Source organism: Prinia subflava, chromosome 11 (assembly GCF_021018805.1).
Source record: "Prinia subflava isolate CZ2003 ecotype Zambia chromosome 11, Cam_Psub_1.2, whole genome shotgun sequence".
NCBI classification, from domain to species: domain Eukaryota; kingdom Metazoa; phylum Chordata; class Aves; order Passeriformes; family Cisticolidae; genus Prinia; species Prinia subflava.
The window spans coordinates 20077816-20097957 of NC_086257.1; the positions used below are offsets into that span (position 1 = coordinate 20077816).

Here is a 20142-nt window from a genome sequence, read left to right on the forward strand (position 1 = left end):
AGTAGTGGATCATGAGACAATGCTGTATAGCAGAGGACACCAAGTGCCTCTGTTCAAAGAAAGCAGACTTAGGACTGCCAAAAGCTCCTTAACACTTCCATAAAGCAAAGAGTGAATAAACTGAAGGTGAAAGGAAAGTGAGGAAAACTTCAGGTCACACAAACATAATTTCAGAAAACGCGTGAATACAAAGCAAATACCATTTACATTTTGCTCTAATTAGTCTGTCCTTGAATGTTATTCCAACATACCAACCATTACATCTGCTAGGACTATTCCCAGTTGCTAAAGAAACAGTGGAGGGAGCAGATAAATATTGTGGACATGTGTTTGTTCCAGAAGCTGCTGCACTTGACAGAACTGATTGAAACCCAGTGCCCCGAGCGCCACCCAGGCCCCTGCAAACCCAAACAGAGCCCTGCTTCTCCCTGGGTGCACTCAGGGATCACCACCACCACCCATGGCACACCAACACCATTTACCAGTGTGGAACTGAAGGGGGACACCAGATTTTGGGGGGTCACAGCCCCTTCTCATCAGCTCCTGCCAGCGTTCCCCAGCTCAGCCCCTCTGCTCCCCAGGGCCAGGAGAACCCCACAGCTCCTGGATCCCAGTGCTCCAGGAGGCAGGAGCAGCACATTCGGATTCACCACGCCACCCTCACTTGGAGACTGGCTGGATACCTTCTGACAATGCATTTTGCTTCAATGCATAAATTTGAAGCAATGTAATTTCCATTTATATGTGCACTCTGTTGGCCAGAGTAGCTTTCCTGTTTTTATCAAGCAGACAAAAGGTTTAAGCTCTATAAAAGGTGGCTGATATTTAAGTTTTAATAAAAATATATCTCAGGTATGTCATTCTTTCCTTAGGCTGACCTAGCCTACAATATATTATTTACATAACTGCTGCAATATCTATTTCAGAACTGACTCGACAGCCCTCTCCAGAGCTGTGAGCTGCCCTGCCTGTCACCATGATGGGTAAACACTGTCACCTTTTCACAGCCCAATGAAATATAGAGGAGCACTAAAGTGCACCATCCATCACAATGGCACTAAGTAGGTTTTTGAAGTAGATTTCAGATCACAAATGCTCACATTTTTACTCACAAATGCTGTTTAGACTGTTACCAGAAAGCACAAATTGGATGGCTCATATACAATGGCCGTATGATGAATGGACATGACAGGTGGTCAAAGAAAATGACTCTTGCTGTTCTACAAATAACCTTGTCAACATCAAAGTGGAGCTGCAGCTCTGCTGGTAGCCAGACTGCAATAGCTTAATGGTTTTATTTGCTTCAACTTCTAGCAAACCAAACAGACAAATGAGATACAATGAAGCAGCAGCATCCAGGCAGCATTAGCAATTCAGCCTGATTAAGTGACACATAATAGGAATTTTCTGCTAAGGATGTGCCACATTTGAAAGAAAATTATTCAGGTTATGAGTAGCTGTTATAAAAATACCTGTTCACAGGAAAACCTTCATGATTTTGCAATCACAAACCACTGTAGGATATTCAAAATACACGACTTGTAGTTCCACTGCAAGCAATCAAGTCACTTTCTGATGGCTGAACCCAGCAACAGCCACCACCTGCTACTTCTCATTTAAAGTTTTTCTACTTCCATTAGCTTAAATAGTAGAGATTAGCGTGCAGGATAGAAAGTCAGGAAGGTTAGATCACTACCAACTTACCTGTAGCCTAAACAAATAGTAAAATTTCCCTTTTAGGCAAAAACTTAGCTCTAAGGACATTTCAGGTAGATTTTCTGAAGACCAGAAGAACACATCTTAAGTTTTGTACATTTGCTGAGGTATCTCAAGGAACTGATGGTAAAACTATGCAGAGAGTCATTCTTTGGCTCCAGTGCAAGCCTGGAGTTTTGCCAAAGCCAAGGTCCAGCCCTTGTGATGAGGATGGTGTGTGTGGGCATCATTTCTGCAGAACTCATAAGAGGAAACTGCCCTGGAACATAATGGAAACTGGAACATGTGCTGCTGGGAATAATAGCAGCGGCTTTTTCCCGGAACATTGGATTTCCTTCAATCTGATGAATTTGTTAGCAACACATTGACATTCATGAAATAAAACCTCAAAGGTCACAACCATTCTTCTCTCTGATTACAGTTACTCTTACTAAGTTTCAATGAGAAAATAATGTTATATATGGAGGTTTTAAGTGATATGAGAAGGCAACCCCATTCATTAGTACATGGAAAAGTTAAGGTGTGTATCATGAAAGTTAGGACCTCTTCTTCTTGCCTACTTCATTTTGCACCTCAGCAACAAATTTGAAGTGGACAGAGTCCCAGAAACGGAGGCTGATGAGACTCAGCATGGAGAGTAGGTATGTTTAAATATTAAGATCTTCACAATCTGTTCCTTTGTAGTCTGTAAGTGTTTGCCCACTAAGCCATGGACAAACATATATTTTAAATAACAAAGAAACCATGATGGAAACCTCCTAGCATCAGTGGAATAATAATAAAATACTTTTAAAAGGAGGAAGATGACAATAATGCAATTAACAGTGAAACTGCAATTTCATATTTCAGAACTATTTATTGAGATTTATACTATCCCACCTAGGAAGGTAAAGAAATGATGGCCCCTTTGTGCACTCTCAAAATATTTAGCAAGAAGCTAAAGGAAAACAGACAGTGAAGACAGTACACAGGAAAAAACAAGATAATCCAAGATCTTATTTCACTTGGCAAGTAACAAATCCAAATAGAATCTTTTTGCTGACAAAACTTCCTAGAGTAACTACAGTACGATAGAACTACAAATCGGTGTTTTCAAGAGGAAACAGAGCAGATGTGTCAACTGAGTTGTCACAGAAGAAATTATGGGAGATCCACAACCATAATTCAGAGGCTCCAGGTATTAGCCCAGCACTCCCACCAGCCTCATCTTTTCCTTCCTACAAGCATCCCTCAAACCAGTAGCTCTCATACATCAGCAAGGATAAAGTGAAACTGTAGACACGGCTTCCACCAGATTTTTACACACAAGGAAAATGTGCCATTTCATAAACACAGATAGTTAAATTATTCACATAGATATATGTGAGTGTGTATCTGTAGGTGTATATATATATATATCCCATGAACTATTCATATAAATAAGGTTGTAAGGTTAATTAAGATAGGTACTATTGGCCACATCACAATTCACATAAATATGCTTATTTTAAGGCTGGGCATTTCAGCGTATTCTCAATTGGATTTGAGGATCTTAGAGGTCTTTTCCTACCTAAATAACTCTGTGATTCTGTGTGCAATTTTGCAGTCAGGTTCAGCAGAAGGTGATGTTTCCTAACTCTATTTCCCCACAAGTGACAGAGACAAATGGCCCCGTTACCTCGAGGGTTCCTTTGGCGGAATAAGCCGCGTACGAGTACAGGAGGTCTTGGCTGTGAGCTGTTCTGGGGTCTCTGCTGCACTGCTGTCCACTTGGATAAAAGCATTCCCTGCTGTTCTGCAGAGTTACTGTGTTTGGGGAAGGGCCTGGCAGGTCAAGCAGAACGGAGTAATTCACCAGCCGGACATCTTCCAGGCCTTGGGAGCGCCACTGGCCCAGGATCCGCACTGCAGTGTCTGCATCGTCCTCTCTGGGGAACTCCAGCAACTCTCTGGAAAACAAACACACACACAAGTAAACATGGGTTTAGTTTATTTCCCACCAGGGCTCTTGTACCTCAGCATGATCAATAATCACTGTATTAAAAACCTATCATAAAACATGCAAAAAACCCCATATAATTTTCTTTTTTTTTTTTACAAATATTTTCTTCTCCAAGTACGAGACAAAGGCAACTGCTTTTTGGGATATAAAAGTAAGAAAAAAATGAACATATAGGAAACATATCAAAATGAAATGAAGAATCCTACAGAAATCATCACAGTACTTGTTTCAAAATTCATATGTCATTTGCTGATCAAATTTCTAAAAGAGCATAGATTTAACCAATCTTTAAACATGAAGAAGCCAACCTGAAGTAACATCTCAAGGACATCAGGGAGGGCATGATGCTGAAAATCAGTTCTAATTACACAGATATAATTACATGTTTGGCTTGAATTCATCAAGGAAAGCAAATTTACTAAGCAGAATGGAACTGTTCCCCCAAATGATGACTGTCAGAGAGTTTTTCACATTTACTACCTGCACTGAAGGATCACCTGAACCACCAGCTTGGCCAGCATAAAAAGCAAACATGAGGACTATTCTGGCAGTATCCAGTGATGGGTCAATGAGAACTCAGACAGGTCTGGGCTTGTGTCACTGGGTTTGCTTCATTTCAACACTGGCTGGCACAGGGGCTGCAGGATGAAGGCACAAAGGACCACCCTCCTCTCCAGCACATGCCAAAGGATTCCAGATGCTGAAACTACTGGCATGATAACTTCAGAGGATGGGCTTGCTGCAGGAGCAACTGAAGGCTTCCCCTACTTATGCAGGCAAGCAGTCATGTAAGCAAAGAAGGACAGAAATAAAATTTATTACTCAAATAAAAAGCTTTATCCATGTGCAGCACAAAAAGCTTATGGGATATTTGGTGAATTTTGTGAAGTTGGGAGGGTTTTGGTTGTTGGGGGTTTTTTTGCATGTCTATGAAGCTCTCAGGACTGAAAAGAAGATTAAGGATCACAGATGTATTGATTTCCAAGCACAGAGATACTGACACTGCCTGAAAGCCTCACCCACAACCTTCTCTTCACAAAAAGGCCACTAAACTTAACTGCTTTAAGGTCCTCAGCAGAATTCCAAACAATACCCAGGCTATCTTGCACACATCAAAAATAAACAGTTGAATAAGATATAGTGTTTTTAAGCAAGCAGTAGGTATCCTGGAATCCCACCAGGGGCTTTCAAGGTACCCCTGCAATTCCCAGAACCAGTGCTGCAGGTGGGCAGCTCCTGGCTAAAGGTACTGGCACCACTTCAGAAGGGTCAGCACTGCCCCAGGGAGAGCCCCAGCAGGCAAAGCTCATGATGGGAGTCAAGCACAGGGCTCCCCTCTCCACCCATCTTGTGGTTGAATATTTGAAAAATAAACATTTACTGCCTAGACAACATCAAGCCATTAAAAGGGCAGAAAGAGATGTTATAACACCCATTATGCCTAGACATGGCTCAAAAATTATATATTCCATTCGAGTGCCTAATGCCCATCATCACACCACATGGGCGGAATGATTATTCCAACGTGCAAAAGGCTTTTTTAAAAATGGACGTATCTTTGTATAAATGTGCTTTTTATAAAATATATTTGTTCAAAGCAATATCCCAGTATCCCAGGCTGCACTGCCCCAGCAAGGCTGTTCACACACAAAGTGCAAAATCTTTACAACACTGGCCTTACGTCGGGACTTCAGGGATCCTGTCAGGAGCAATAACTGTCTTGCAGATTTAATGTTTTTAAATTATCTAGAATAAGTCTTCAAGCAGTCTGCACCACACAGATGACTTAATCCAATCTGCAGTATATTACAAGTTTCCAATTTCATCTCCTGTGCCTGCTAATGTAATGACATAAACTTGGGCAGTGCAGAAATACAGAAAGTTGTTTGATTAACACAATCATTAACAGAGTACCTACATTTCCCTCATGTGATAGAAACATTAACAGAATAAATAATTAACAAAATTTATCCCAGGCCAATAGGGTTATGGCACATTGAAACCAGAAGTATTCAGTCACAATAAAAGGAATTAAGCATTAAAAGAGGAAGATACAATAGCAAATTGCTCCCTTACTAATAGAAGTTACTTTGCACTTCATAATTAAATCAACATGACTTTGAAACTTTTGAGACAACACATCTGATTAAGTCACAGAAACGATGCCACTTACTATTTACTCCACAATGCCTTTATAGCATGTTAAAATCTAATTGCAAATTATGAGCACACATTATTTTACAATAAATCAGTGCATATTAGACTACTTTGATAAATCTTATGAACACCACCAGAAAGATTTTTTTTTCTTGACTTATTACAATAGCTGACTTGCATTTGCCTTTGATGCTGACTGCATGAACTTAAAGACAGAGGTAATTGAATTAATTTTTTTTCTACACAGTAACTGTATAACAAGTAAAATATGCAAAACTGGTACTTCCTAAACCCAGCCAAATTCAGAAAATTGTCAAGTTTGGCAGTTCAGCCTGGAAGAACATCAACACTTCACATGCACTCCACAGTATTTACAAATGCTCCAATAATTTACTTCCAAGGACTTGCAGGGCTCAGAGACTCCCAGCAGTGGAGAGGAGCAGCCCCTCGGGATGAGGATGTTTCCCAAGCAGCTGCACGCTCAGAAGGAACCAACACCAATGCAATTGCCAATTTCCACTTACAGCACTGATAACTTCAGCCAAAATTCTGACTCTCTATGGTCACATTAAAGAGATACTTTAGGTACATTTTCAGGTTCTTTCAATGGGAATAACCACAAAGTTTATGGGCACATCTCTGTTGCTGTAAATCTACATAATCCAGTGAAGTGGAGGCACCACAGACTGAAGATTTGGTCTCAAGTCAGAATCAACACTAATAAATGTAACAATGCCAGTCTGAACACTCCTGTGCCTTTATAGGATGCTCTCAGACATTTCCACAAATTGCTGACCTTTACCTTCTAATACAGACCAGTACTGAACTAATGCACATCAGAACAGGACATAAACTCATTTCTTGAGCATTCTCCTCCATCTCAAAATGGCCAGTGCCTGAACTCAAAAAAACCCAGGTAAAATTGCACTTAAAACCCAGAAAGTTCACCCTACTTCACTTGAATAAGGTAGAGATTTCCCTCTTTAATGTTATTAAAAGACCACTACTGTTGAAGATTCAAAGTCCTAAACCTAGAAAAAAAATTATAAATATGTTGAAGATCTACCTGGAATAAATCCAGGGGTTCTGCAGCCTCTGCAACTTCAAAAGGCTATTCTTTACCAGATGATTATAAAAGATAAATGAGCACACACACACAAAATATACAAATTTCATTTTCAATTTGGTAACCATGGGGAACACAGACCTGCCGTGCCTTAATGGAAAGTCATTTGCTACAACAGCACTTTTTGACACAGCTTGCCACAGGAGTGAACAAGGTATTGCAAATAAGCCAGCTGGGATACTGAAACACCACTCAACAGACACTGAAAAATTACAACAGGTCACTCGAACAACCAAGAGATGGAATAATTTAACTGTATGACACAATTACTTCTCAGATAATCCTATTAAATAGCTATAAAACCCCATAAAAATGATTTGGAATTGCAGAAGGATTCTACAGATTCAATCTGAAAAATCTACAGGGACAAAAATTTCCCACCAATACGTAAAATTTCAAGTGTGGTTGGTTTTGGTTAGTTTTTTTTTCTCAGATTTACAACCTGTACTGCCATGAGCATGGGGAACTGGCCTGGACTTCCTGGCCTACTGAGAAAAAATAATCTGAATTCCAGTTTTGCCAAGTTAGATGTTTAAGTGCCTTATTCCCATATTTCGACTGAATATTTCTACTACTGTCTTCCACTTCACCAAAACTGTTCATAAAGCAACTCCTGTAATTTTAGATAAGAGCTACCAACTGCTGCTATTTTGGAATTTTTACAGATCGATTTTTCAGCTGAGTGGCTGCTCTCAGATCCTGGGAGTTGCAATGACTGCTCTTATTTTGTAAAGCTGCATCAGATCAAAGTGTTCTCTTGTCTAACACGATGCTCCCAACAGTAGCTGGTAGCAGATAATCACAAAAGAATGCAGGAAATGCATCACGTGGGGTTATTACATTTATAGCCTCTCATGCAAATGTCTTTTTTTTAAAAAAAACCCCTCAAACTTAGTGCAGGCTGAGTTTTAAAGATGTTTTCATATGTTGAGGATTTCAGAGCTCATTTCAGTCCATTAAGAGCCGAGCACACACCAACTGCTCAGCAGATGCACCAGCATTCCCCACACTTGCAGAAAGAGGAGTTATTTGTGTCCATCACACACAGTGTGCACACACAGGAAACGCTCAGGAAATACCACCTGCCCAAGCCACATCTGCTTCAGTTTTAATTACATGTTCCTGTTAATTAGGGCACTCCACCGGGCTGGTCTCCAACCTGCCCGGTTGGATTTCCCATGGTCTGAACTGATGGCCACAAATTTGCTGCTCCCTGAAGATAGAAATAAATTCATGTCCAAGAGAGGATAAATATTTATCAGGAGGTGAGAGAAACATGCTCATGGTGCAGAGTTGCACACAGGATCCTGAAGCCCCTCAGGTTCCTCAGGTTCCATTGCAAGGTCACCAGCATCTGCTGCAGAAAGCTGATCTGTGAAATGTCCTCTGGCACATCAGTCTTCAGACATTCTGGATATTCTGGGCATATTTCTAGCAATAATAATAATAACAATTGACCTCTACTCATTCTTGGGTAATAACTTACTGCTTTTGCTATCTAAGGGAATATTTAATGAGCTGCATCTGCAACACGAGTTTTACATAAGGCCTACAATGTACATTTTAACATGCTTTAAGATAAAGAAGTACAATTCATGCTTTTAACAAAAAGGACTATGATTTATGGCAGCTTTTACTTCTCACATACACATACAAATTCAATTCACAAAATCATAAAAAATACGGAACGTCAGAAAACAGAATACCTGCTCTAGATTTGGTTGTGCAGTTCTCCAGCAAAATAAAGCTTTGGAAATTTATCTTTTTTTTAAACATTATGTGTCTTGTGGTTTTCAGATATTTCCAATAGAATTGTCATATGCTCTCTCTTTAAAAAGTCATACTGGGAGAAAATAGAGAAATACCTTTAAACAAAACTTCGTAGCATTTTTGCACTGTGTTTAAGTCCTATCGCAGTATAAATTCATGCAGAACTGCTCCAGGGCAAAACTCTCATTTTCCTGAGAAGTTCTTTGCCATGGGATTGGAGAGCACTCAGATCTCAGCCTCTGCTGGCTCCCAAGCTTAGTTATTTTGGACATTTACATTTGTTTCACTACAGGACTTTACTGCTCCTACTCATCACATCAGTCAAATCCCTTTTATATTTTTTAAATAAAACTCATCGAGATAGTTCAAATCTCGCTTTCCACCATCATGATGCAAGCCAAACTTGCATTCAGGGCAGATGGTGGAAGGCACTGAAAGATGACTGATTCTCTCACTGTCAGTTGCACAGTTTATTGGAAAACAAGCAATTCTTTGTTCCTCTAAACATTGCAAAGTCATGAATTGCCCATAGGTGAGCTTTCCTGAGCTTTTTAAGATGTCTGGATGTCAGTTACGTGACATTTAGCCAGCATCCAAGTCTTCCAAATACTTCAGAACATCAGAGGGCCAATATGAGATAAGCAAATCACTCAAGGGGGAACAGGTAGGCAGAGACAGAGCTAGGAACAGAAACCAGATTGGCAATTTACACTTGCGGCTTCAGTTATTAAAGTGTCTTTTTTTTTTTTTTTTTATCTTATTTAATCATATTTTTTTCACGCGCTCCGTTTTCTGTGACATACACCTTGCTCAACTGCCCAGTGTAGAGATGGATGAGAATGTCATTAAGCATTTCTCTCCCCTCCTTCTGGAAGCAAGCTAAAAAAATCAAAACAAAACAAAACCCAAAAAAACCCTAAAAAACCAAACCAAACCAAAAACAAACAAACAAACCAACCCAACAAAACAAAACACCCCCACAAGAAAAAAAAAAAAAAAAAAAAAAAAAAAAAAAAAAAAAAAAAAAAAACCAAGGGGAAAAACCAACCAACCCTCCCCACCCACAGATGGTTATCACAATCCATTTTAAGAACAGCAAATGAACCACAGAACCCTTAACATGGAGAATGACAGCTCCAGTCCCTCAAATGGATGATTTCAAAGATCCTAAGACTTAATTTCACAGAAACAGGAGAGACAAAATAACTTTTACACTGACTACTTTATCTCTAATGAACTCACTGCCATGTCCCACTGCTCCCTTTGGTTACAAGAATGACACACTTTCCTTTCAGTAAAGAAAGGAGACCTTGCTTCTCCCAAACACAAAACTTCAAATGCTCACCACAAACTGGACTGATCGACTCCTCATACATTTATTCTATTTATTACAATAAATGGCTTTCAACAGATGAGCTGTTGGTAAAAAACAGTTCTTTCAAAATATATACACAATGAAGGGATCTATACAGGAAACCTCTTTTATTATTTTTAAAGGAGCTCTTGTGTGAAAGATGATCTCTCAAAAAGATGCCATTTTATTCACAATCAGTAACAAGCCCTCCACTACAGTTTTCTTATTACCTTTCACAGTTGCTAAATTTCAGTCAAGATACAGGTTTTCCTCTATGGTACAGATGATTGTGTGCATGCACAACATCACGAACTGTATCTTTTATTCCATCTAAAACATTTTAAATAAGCTGCACGCTTTAACCTAAACCTTTACTTTGGATAGACAAGGATATCTTAAAACAGATACCTCTGTTTTAAATACAGCACAGGGGATGTATAATTTTATTCAAAGCGTATAGATCTAATTATTTAATGAAGGGTTTTCCTGAGCAGCAGCTCCCAACAGCTGTGCCCTGCATTTTGCAGCAGGTTACGATGCCGAGGGCGATGCCGAGGCACGGCAGAAGGAAAAGACAATCCCTCACCTTGAAATGTTTGCACATAACCCTGCATTCACTGGCAGAGCACTGACCCAGCAAAACTTCGCTGTGATATAATCTCCTTTTCTTCCCAGACCACAGGGAATATGTCAGTGCCTCAATAAAATGTGACCAGCTGCATAATCAAGTCCAAGTGGTTCCTTTTACTGTCGGACACAATTAGGTTTACTTCCAGCAAGAGGCCATTTCTGTGTGGATGTGAATAGCAGTGGAAGGTTCTTTTTCTATACAGAAAACCTATTGATCAAAAAACCCCCCTTGAAACCTTGCTTTTTATACAGGAAATCTGCTGATAAAAAAAAAAAATCCAAATACTGCTCAACTGGCAGTATTTTATTCCTTTCAGTTGCCAATCATTAGATTACATTGTGAACTCTAAAATAATTACACTGAATGTGTCATTCTGATGGCACTGGACATCTTTATTGGAACTGTATGATTTAACTTCTAAATAATACCCCAGTTATCAAAGGACAATGAGGAATTAAAGCGGGCATGCTAACCCAAAATAAAATAAATTAAAACAAAAATTTTAAATAAACAAACCCACAATAACTTAGCAATGCTTAGAAAAGCTACCTATTATTTAAAGATTGATGATCACTTTGAATTAGATAAATCCCCAAATATATGTTTAATTTTTAGAATTTGAAAAGAATGCAAAAAATTTTATTTTCTTTCATGAATTTCAAGAAGTTAACCTTACCTACAGGAAAACCTAAGACAGCCACAAGATGATGCCATGTAACCTTCCTGCTACCAGCCTCATTTTCTTATCAGTATATGTTAATCTACCAGTGTAGTTCTAAAGAACTGCAAAGATTCCTAGCTGACATATCATCTTGGATATTTTATTTTAAAATATTTTGAAGTTCAGTAGAGTGCATTGGTTAAAATGAAAACTGCAGATTAAAAGAAAAAAAAGGGAGAAGGGATAAAACACCATCTCCACATGCTTATGTAAGAAAAATGTTATCACAAATGCCATATCATATGGCTTAGTTCTGATAATCTCCATCTCACCAGCTGAACTGTGTTTCAGATGCATTTGTTTTTATCTGGAAACACTGACAGCTTCCAAGTGACCCTTCAGTTGTAACATACAGCTGAGGAAATCAGCACTGATAACCAAAACACTGTCCTGAAGTTATTTACACTGTACCACAAATCCAACTGCTTGTGGATAAACTAAAAGCCCTCTCCAAAGGAGCAAGCATAAAATCTTATAAAGACAGGCTTGGGAAGAGGCCACAGGAGATCATTTGGTTTGAGGCAGGCTCAGCTCACCCCACTGCCACTCCAGGCATTTGTTTTCCTGCCCTTTTCCAAAGATATAAACCTCTTGTCCATCCTCAGTAATCACCTTCCTGTGTTTAGACACACTGCATTTTCTCCTTTCCACCACTCATGTTGAGAACAGACTAATCTTTTTCTCTCTGCAAGTTTTTTTTTATTTAAGGACTGCTCTCATGGCCTTCCCTCCACTGACCTTGTCTTAAAATCAAATTTCCCCAGTCTTTTCATCCATTTCCTAAGAGCTACTGCTCCTGAAATCTCCAACTGCCCTCCCTCACCTCTGTCCCCACTCCTCTTGAAGCAGAAGTCCAACAAAAGGCCATTCTGAATATGCCATTTCCACTGAAAATGAAGGATTAGTATCCAATTATCCTCTGCCTCCATAAAATTCAATTATTATCCTTCTGCTGTCCTTTATTTTGATTTCAACTCTGCACCTCTCCAGTAAGTTCATCGACTCTTTAGCTCTGCTGACCTCAAAGGGGCCTCATCATTTCATCACTCATTTGCTTCAAGGAGGAATGGTCCTGAATACATCTCCATGAACTGTATAAAACAGGTCAGATTTTCAAAGTGCTGAGAAGCCACTGTTAAAAATGCATTCATCTGCCCCCCCAGACCAAAATGTTCCCAAAAAGACAACTAAGCTAAAGTGCTAGACTTCCAGAATTGCCCCACACCAGATTTCACTGTACACCAGTGTGGACACTAGAAGGATAAACTTTTTTAAAGTAGGCAAAAATTGAGGTATTTGGTTGCTCAGTTCTAAGCCTCTACTGATGTCAAGTCAGGGGTGATTGGAGATTTGGTTCCAAAATCAGCACTCCATCTGCAATGAGAATCCAGTAAGTTTGCTCTCTTAAAACCACACAAAAAGGTTCTTCCTGTCCCTTCTAAGGCTGGTCTACCCACTTCATCTCTTCCCAGCAGTCTCAGTGAAGTCCACACATCCCTGAGAGGCATATTTATAACACTTGGGTGTACATGGCAAAATGTAGGTGTCACAGGACAGAGATTTCTAGAAAAGTGATAAGAAAGGGACCTGACCTGCTCCTTCTCCACCTCTTCCTTTGGCACATTTTGTATGCAACATTCCCTGCTGACACTGGCATGTCCAAGAGTACCTCACTTCCCCCAAAGCCACCTATTTATCCACTTTTCCTTGCCCACTGCAGACTGCCCTCAGACTTCTGGCCCTTCTCTAGCTGAAAATGAAATAAACCCCACAAAGTGTCCCCAGAACATCAGGTGCTGGTGTCAGGGAGTAATATTTACACTGTCTAACTCACTTTCAGCCTCTCTTATGACTTAACAAAAATTTCAAAGCCCGGCTTTTAGCAAACAGAGCACAAATAAAAGACCAAGACAACAGCAACACACAGATGTTCAGGAATTGGAATCCAGGCTGAAAAATGCCCCTACCATTCAGCACAATTTGATGTGCAGTCACCTGAACTGCTCATTGCCAGGACAAATGAATATTGTAGTGCCATGATGGTTCAACCCAAAGTCCAAAGCTGCAATGTCAATTAAATCTTTGGGGGGAAAAAAATCTCAAAATCAGAATTGTTATATACTAGAAAACTTCTGTACATTTTTTCTGTCTCGCTTTCTGCAAATACATTATGAATCTGAGTTTGCTCTTAATGTGGTCTGTTAAGGAAGCCACAGAAAGACGTGAGGACACAAAACAGGATTTAGAGATTCATCAGCTGAGCAGGTTTTTACTGGGTACTCCTATACAGAACTCAGTCAAGTTATCTCCACTGCAGAAAAAAAATATTGTCGTGGCCATGCTGCATTACTTCTCACATCTACTATGAAGACAAAGTCATCTATTAAACTATCAAGTAGCTGGAGGAATTGTGGGAGGCAGATGGTCTATTTGTTATTAGCGTGACATGACTACTCATATTCTTGGTAACAAACTTCCCACGTGGACTATGCAGACACAACATTTCACCCCCAAGTTTCTTAAAAATCTGTGACATTAACACGTATGACACACTCACTGACATATAAAAAGGATAAATATCACAATGATGAAAACAGTATGGGGTTCAAAGTCTAAAAATATTCAATCAGGCTGAATCAGAACAGCTTCAGATTTTTAAGCAGGGGACAATGAAAATATCAAACCACAACTTCTGCAGTGTAGCCACAATCAAAACTGTATGAACAGGAAAAAATGAAAAATTGTAGCTATACCTGAAGCAATAGGCACTACAAGAGGTATCTGTAAAGTCTGTGTTTTGGGAAAACTGAAGATAAATTGAATTTTTGTGTTTTATTGGAAACCTTGTGAAAACAAATCTACCTTATTTAGCAAATGCAGGAACCCAGCGAGTGTTTCACTGCAGCCTAATGGTGTCCCTTCTTCAACTTCTTCCTCCACTCCACCAAAGTGGTTCAGATTTACAGCCCATGTTGTGCCTGCTCACTGGCACTTCTGCTGCAGGCAGAATTCTGCCAGAAAGAGAAAAACACGACAGGGGAAGGCTCACCAATCCCCCTGCATTTGTTCCTCAGAGCAGCACACTGAAATAGCCAGTTACGGATTTTGCAGACGTTTACTCGAATGAACTGATTGAAACTGTACAATTGCAAATCCGTGGATGTTATTTTGAAGTACTAGTTCTGTTTAATGAAGAATCATTGCAGGCTTTTCCCTCTGCACATTTTCTGCTGGCTGCAGACACTGCCACAAGCAGTGTCCCTACCTCCATTCCACAGAGCAGGCACACCTCACCCCTGCATCATCTGCAAGCTCTCCCCCAACCACAGTTAAAACCACATACAAGAAAACTCCTTTTACACCAAAATATATATGCCTGAATTAAGATCAGCTCCCTCAGTTTCTTCCAGAGCAGACACAAGGACAACTAGGACAGCATTCACATCTGAATTTTGGTTAGATGCTTCAGCAAATTTCTTTGCATTAAAGCTTCACTCTACAAGCAACAGTCACTAGGAGACCTAAGCAACTTGGGCTGTGTTAGAAGGCAAAAAAGGAGAAGTACATTATTGTGAGTCCTGCTGCTGAAGAAAATACAGTCTGGAAGTGAATGCAATACTGAGTGAAACAAATAGTGGATTTTATTAAATCTGATCTCCAATTAAAACAAGTATCACATGTGGTTAAGCCTTAGAAACTTTTTTTATATAACGCATTGCGACAGAAAGCACAAGGGAAGATGCTAAGCATATTTTCAGTGAAGTTAATAGTTTTGTCAACAAAATACAATATTAGCTGTGATATCTATGTAAGCAATATCTTCCAGAGCACCGACAGGATTTGGGAAAAGTGAGAAGACTTAAGCTTCTCTTTGGAATTGCACGTGGGATCATCTTTTATACAGACTGTTTGAAACAGCAAATTTCCTTAGCAATTGGTGGAAAATGCAGAGTCTGGATATCCACACAAAAAGGCTCCAGACACCCAAATATGTGCCAGTCACTGTGAATTAGGATAAAGTTTGCTTCTGTATCTTAGTGAACTCTACTCTGTCAAGACTGTCAAACCTTGCCTGCACCTTCTCTCCTTTCTGAGTTTTTGTGCTTTGCTTTGGGATGTGGGCGTGGAGGAGGGTCACCTCATGTCACACACATTTTTTACCATTCTTGGGAGCTTTTCTACCACTTCTCCTCACCCTCTTCCCCTTCCCACTGCAAACTGTCCTTTGCTTACCCCAGTCTTTGATGGCTTCACATCTGCTCTCCTGCATTGCCACATTTCACTCCTGAAACGTCCCTTGTCAGCTCCAGCCCACTATTCCCCTGTAACATATTCCTCTGTGTGCTAAGCTGACAGGATCAGCAAACAAATAATATAATGCATTTGAGCCTTGGGACTGAAAAAGTGACTGATGAGGCAAATACACCTTGAGTGGAGAAAGAAAGAAAGAATTCAACTTGACAGGGGAGCTGGACCACGAATGCCTCCTCCAGCCTTTCATCCTGCATATCACAAGAGAAACACTCCAGAAATATTGGCTTATAAAAATAATTTACTCACAATATCCAGATGGTGAGTGGGGAGAGGAATAGCCTAGCTGCTGGAAGTGTTTTCCCACCTTGTATTCAGATTTTAAAGTTTTAGATAAAAGTGATGTCACTTGAGGTGACTTGGAAGTCTGTGCCCACAGTTTGCTCTCTAGGCTAGCACGAGGTACAAATTTGTATAATTTGGGTAAAATCTTTTTCTACCTCAGTAATCAGGTCCTAAATTTTATTTAACAATATTACACCTTTCTTTTGGAGGATCAAACATCAGCTTATTTAAGGTTTGGCTTGTTAGGGGTTTTTTTGGGGGGGAGGAAGTTAATTATAAGATTTTGTGTAATTCTGTTACACAAGGCAGATGTGAACATTTAGAGATCTGAGAGATGGGAAATTAGAATAATCTTGCTCTGCATCATCTTCTGTTCACCTTGGCCACTAACATTAAGAAATGTGATTTAATGACACATTTATATGAAGACAACAACAGCTTTATAGCTTACTATACAGTACTAGGATGCATTTCTTAAATCATCAACAAAATTACCCTCTCTAGCTATGCATTTAGTCTACCTCTCAGCAACTGTGATTGAATTAATCACATTAGCCACAGCCAAGATTTCTTTTTACTTTTTTTAATGGATGATTAACATTAGAATTTCAGATCCATATTTAGACATATAAATAAATAAAATCTTGAATTAAAAATGATGAGCACTGAAAATTAGGTCACCTACGTAGGAGTTTTATTAAAGACTTAAGTACAGTTGAGATTATTTCCTCCTCAGCTAGAACATTTTCCCATGGGAGACTGGCAAGTCCATAGCATCAGGCATTTCTAAGGACAAGACAGTCCCCAAATGCTCCATCCTCTTCTACTCACTCAAGACTCAGTCCTAGGTCTCAAGAGCCAAGTTCTCTGCCTGCCAGTATCTTATCAGGACTTCAAACCCACCCAATAAAGTCCCTTAAAAGGATCCTTGCCCCAAGCCCTTCCCTACCCCTCTGCCTCCATCTGAAAATTCCTGTTTGTTCAGCTCTGCTGATGGAACAATACACCCACCTCATCCAGAACACTCTGGGGGGATTATTTACACAACCTAAACACTATGTATTTGTTAATTGAGCTAATCCACTCGATAGGAACATATTTTTGTGCAGCCAGTCTGCTGCCTAAGACTAGTTGTAATTTTTTAACATGCCACCATCCAACACAAGTCCTCTCCCAGCATTTTTCGGGCACCCACAGTAGGCAGTGGCTGTTCTGTTTCCTGAAATGAAACCAGCACATCAAAACCTTCTAGCTGAATGGGCCTGACCTTTGTAAAGCAGTGCTATTAATAAGGTAAAATAAACTGCAGGACTCCAGCAACCAGGTTAAAAACTCAGTAAAGAGCCAGGAGATGACATGAAATGAGACTAAGCGGTCTGTGCGTAATGAAGTAGACGATATCCTAAAATTGAATCAGCTTCCAATAGCCAAGATCTGCTTTTAAAATACAGAGATACATCTGCATTGGCAAATAAAAAGGCAAAGAGTGCATTTAAAGGCAGTCAAAGGCACACTGTTTCTGTCCACTCGTATTCCAGAACAATGATGCATGAAATAATGGCTGTTATTATACAGGTCTGCACATGCAGCCAGGTCAGGGATAAACCCCAAACCAGACTGGCTGCAAGAGAAAATATCTGCTTTTCTTCTTATAAATATGCAGGCCTCTTATATGAACATGTATGTGTAAAAACAAATTTTCACCATTGCATTTTCTTAGTTCAGATGCAGATTACACATAAAAACCCCCAGGAACAACTGGTAATCCACACACACGTGTGTGCTCGTGTGTGCACACAGCATCAGCTGCTGGGACTGGAAGGAGCCTGACACCTGCTTCCTCTGCTGCTGCTATCTTCATGTTTAGGGCAGATTGCAGAGCACCAGAAGATTTTAATGCAGCCCTTGATGACAGCAAGATGTTTGGAACACAACCTGCTTTCTCTGCCCCTGAACACTTGTAGCTGCAGCTCCACTTGTCTGCTGCCAGCTGCAGCACAAACCCCAGGAGACTCAGCTACCCCAGGCTGCTCAGCCTCATTTACCACAGCCCAGCTTTTCAGCTGCTGTTAGATCATCACAGAAGAATTTTCAGTAAAAATAATTTTAAAAAACCCCATTTTTTTAAAAAAATCCAGTATCTAACAAGGTCAAAAACTTAATGTAAACTCCTAACACGACAGAATTACAGGATCACCTCCCATACACTGAACTCTGTCCCTCTGGGTTAATTGCAGAGCAAAGCTGTGCCCCCGTACTGAAGCCCCCAAAGTTATGGTACCACACAAAGGGTAAAGTTTAAATTAATCAAAGTCATTTTATATGCTATCTTCACAGTCATCAGTTCCATAATGTGACAGAGACATTCACAGTACAAACCCCCACCAAACGCTTCCAGAAATTACAGCATTATTGCCATATGCTTCAAAAACCTTCTAATGCAAAACTGACTCTAATCCTTTTGCAGTACTCACAGGAAGGGATCAATTCAGAGACACTAGTTTCTACCAAAAATATATTTATGAACCATTAATGTACAAAATTCCATTAAGCAACCTAACCAGTATTTTGCCCACAATCCAAAACTACATGGATCACTGATGTACAAAATATTTTCTTCTAAATAGCTTCTCTCAGTAGACAACGACTAAATCCTTAGACATCTTCCTTACATAACTGAAAACAGAAAAATAATACACCCCAAACCATAGAAGCCACTTACATAAAAAGCTTTAAAGAGCCTGAAATAGACCGATAGGTGAACTTAATCTGATTACCCACATCCAATCAAGGATTTCATATTATAACAGGTTGGATTATCAAATAATTCCTGCCAACTGTATCATTAGAAACATTAATAAAATGAAAGGTAGCAATTGTCAGCTAATGGGTGCATTGTTAATGTGGTATCACATACATAATCTCAAGGAGTCAATATATAATTTCTTATATTTGAGAGTTGGAGACCATCAATAACACAAGAATTTTAACACTATTTTTTTCCATCTCCTAATCCAGGCACACTCAGGAAGAAGTGGTAATTGAAACATTCAGAAGGGTTTGGGGATCCTTGATTGTCTCAATGCTTTTATTCCTTACAATACCCAGCACAATTTTAGCACATCCCCCCTAAAAAAGGTCCAGTCAGTGCTTTAAACATATAAATTACAGCTTAAAGTCATTTCAGAAACAGAAGCTGGAGAAGAGGAGCGAAAGCAAAAGGCTCAACATGCTGCAAAGATCCCATTGTGTATTACCAACTCTCATTTTAGGCATATCCATGTAATGTGACCAACTATCAGCAAGATTTTTATAGGATATTACTCAGAGAAGCAAATAGTACTTGAAATGTCATGCGTGGTTCACAGTGGAGCCTTTTCCCCCAGCTTTACTCCCAAATTCCTACACAAGTGCCTACAGCAACAAATAAGTTTCCAGCCATGCAAATCTGTTTTGCATTTAATCTCGGGTCTTAGCTCCTGGAATACTGTGACAGTGTCAGATTTCCAGCTTTTATTAAAAAATATTTTAGCTGTTAGGATTACAAAGGAGAACGTAACAGAAACGAACCGAGACCACTCAGCAGTCAGATAACAAATTAAAAAGTATTCCTATTTAGACATAATTACTTTCGTTGCTTGAGCAAGTAACAATGGAAAGCAGATGAATCATTTTGCCTTGTGGTGTTGACAATACCGCTTTGTGCAATATTAAAAACAAAAATTAAGGTGGTGAAACAGTCGCACAGAGAGACATGTGTGTCTTGGGTTGGATGTTTGCCTGCACTGCCAGGGATGAGCAGCTTTGGGGCCACCACTGCAGGTCCCAAGAGCAATGTCACCCCTGGCAGCCAGCTCTGCTGCCTTTGGGGTCCCTTCCCTGGTGGCAGCTGAGGATTCAGCAGGTCTGGAGCCACAGGAACACATTCAATACACACAGGGCTTTGGATGCTGCCAGGAATGGCTGCACTCCTCTGGCCTAGGCACGTGAGCTCACTGAAAATAAAAGCAGTATTTGGAATAATATTTTACACCTCGTGCTTGCTGCTGCATGCCACATCACAGGAGCTGTATTTCTGTAGAGAGGAGAA

At 39.9% G+C, this 20142-nt stretch overlaps 1 protein-coding gene across 6 annotated transcripts in view; it reads right to left on the reverse strand.

Annotated features, from left to right (window-relative positions):
- Positions 1 to 20142, reverse strand: part of NAALADL2 (N-acetylated alpha-linked acidic dipeptidase like 2) — a 417141-nt gene that overhangs the window by 190729 nt on the left and 206270 nt on the right. For all 6 annotated transcript variants that reach the window (XM_063408209.1, XM_063408206.1, XM_063408207.1 and 3 more), the window contains one exon: positions 3374 to 3644. In XM_063408209.1, coding sequence (XP_063264279.1) covers positions 3374 to 3644 — 271 coding nt within the window. The remainder of the gene's footprint in view (positions 1 to 3373; positions 3645 to 20142) is intronic.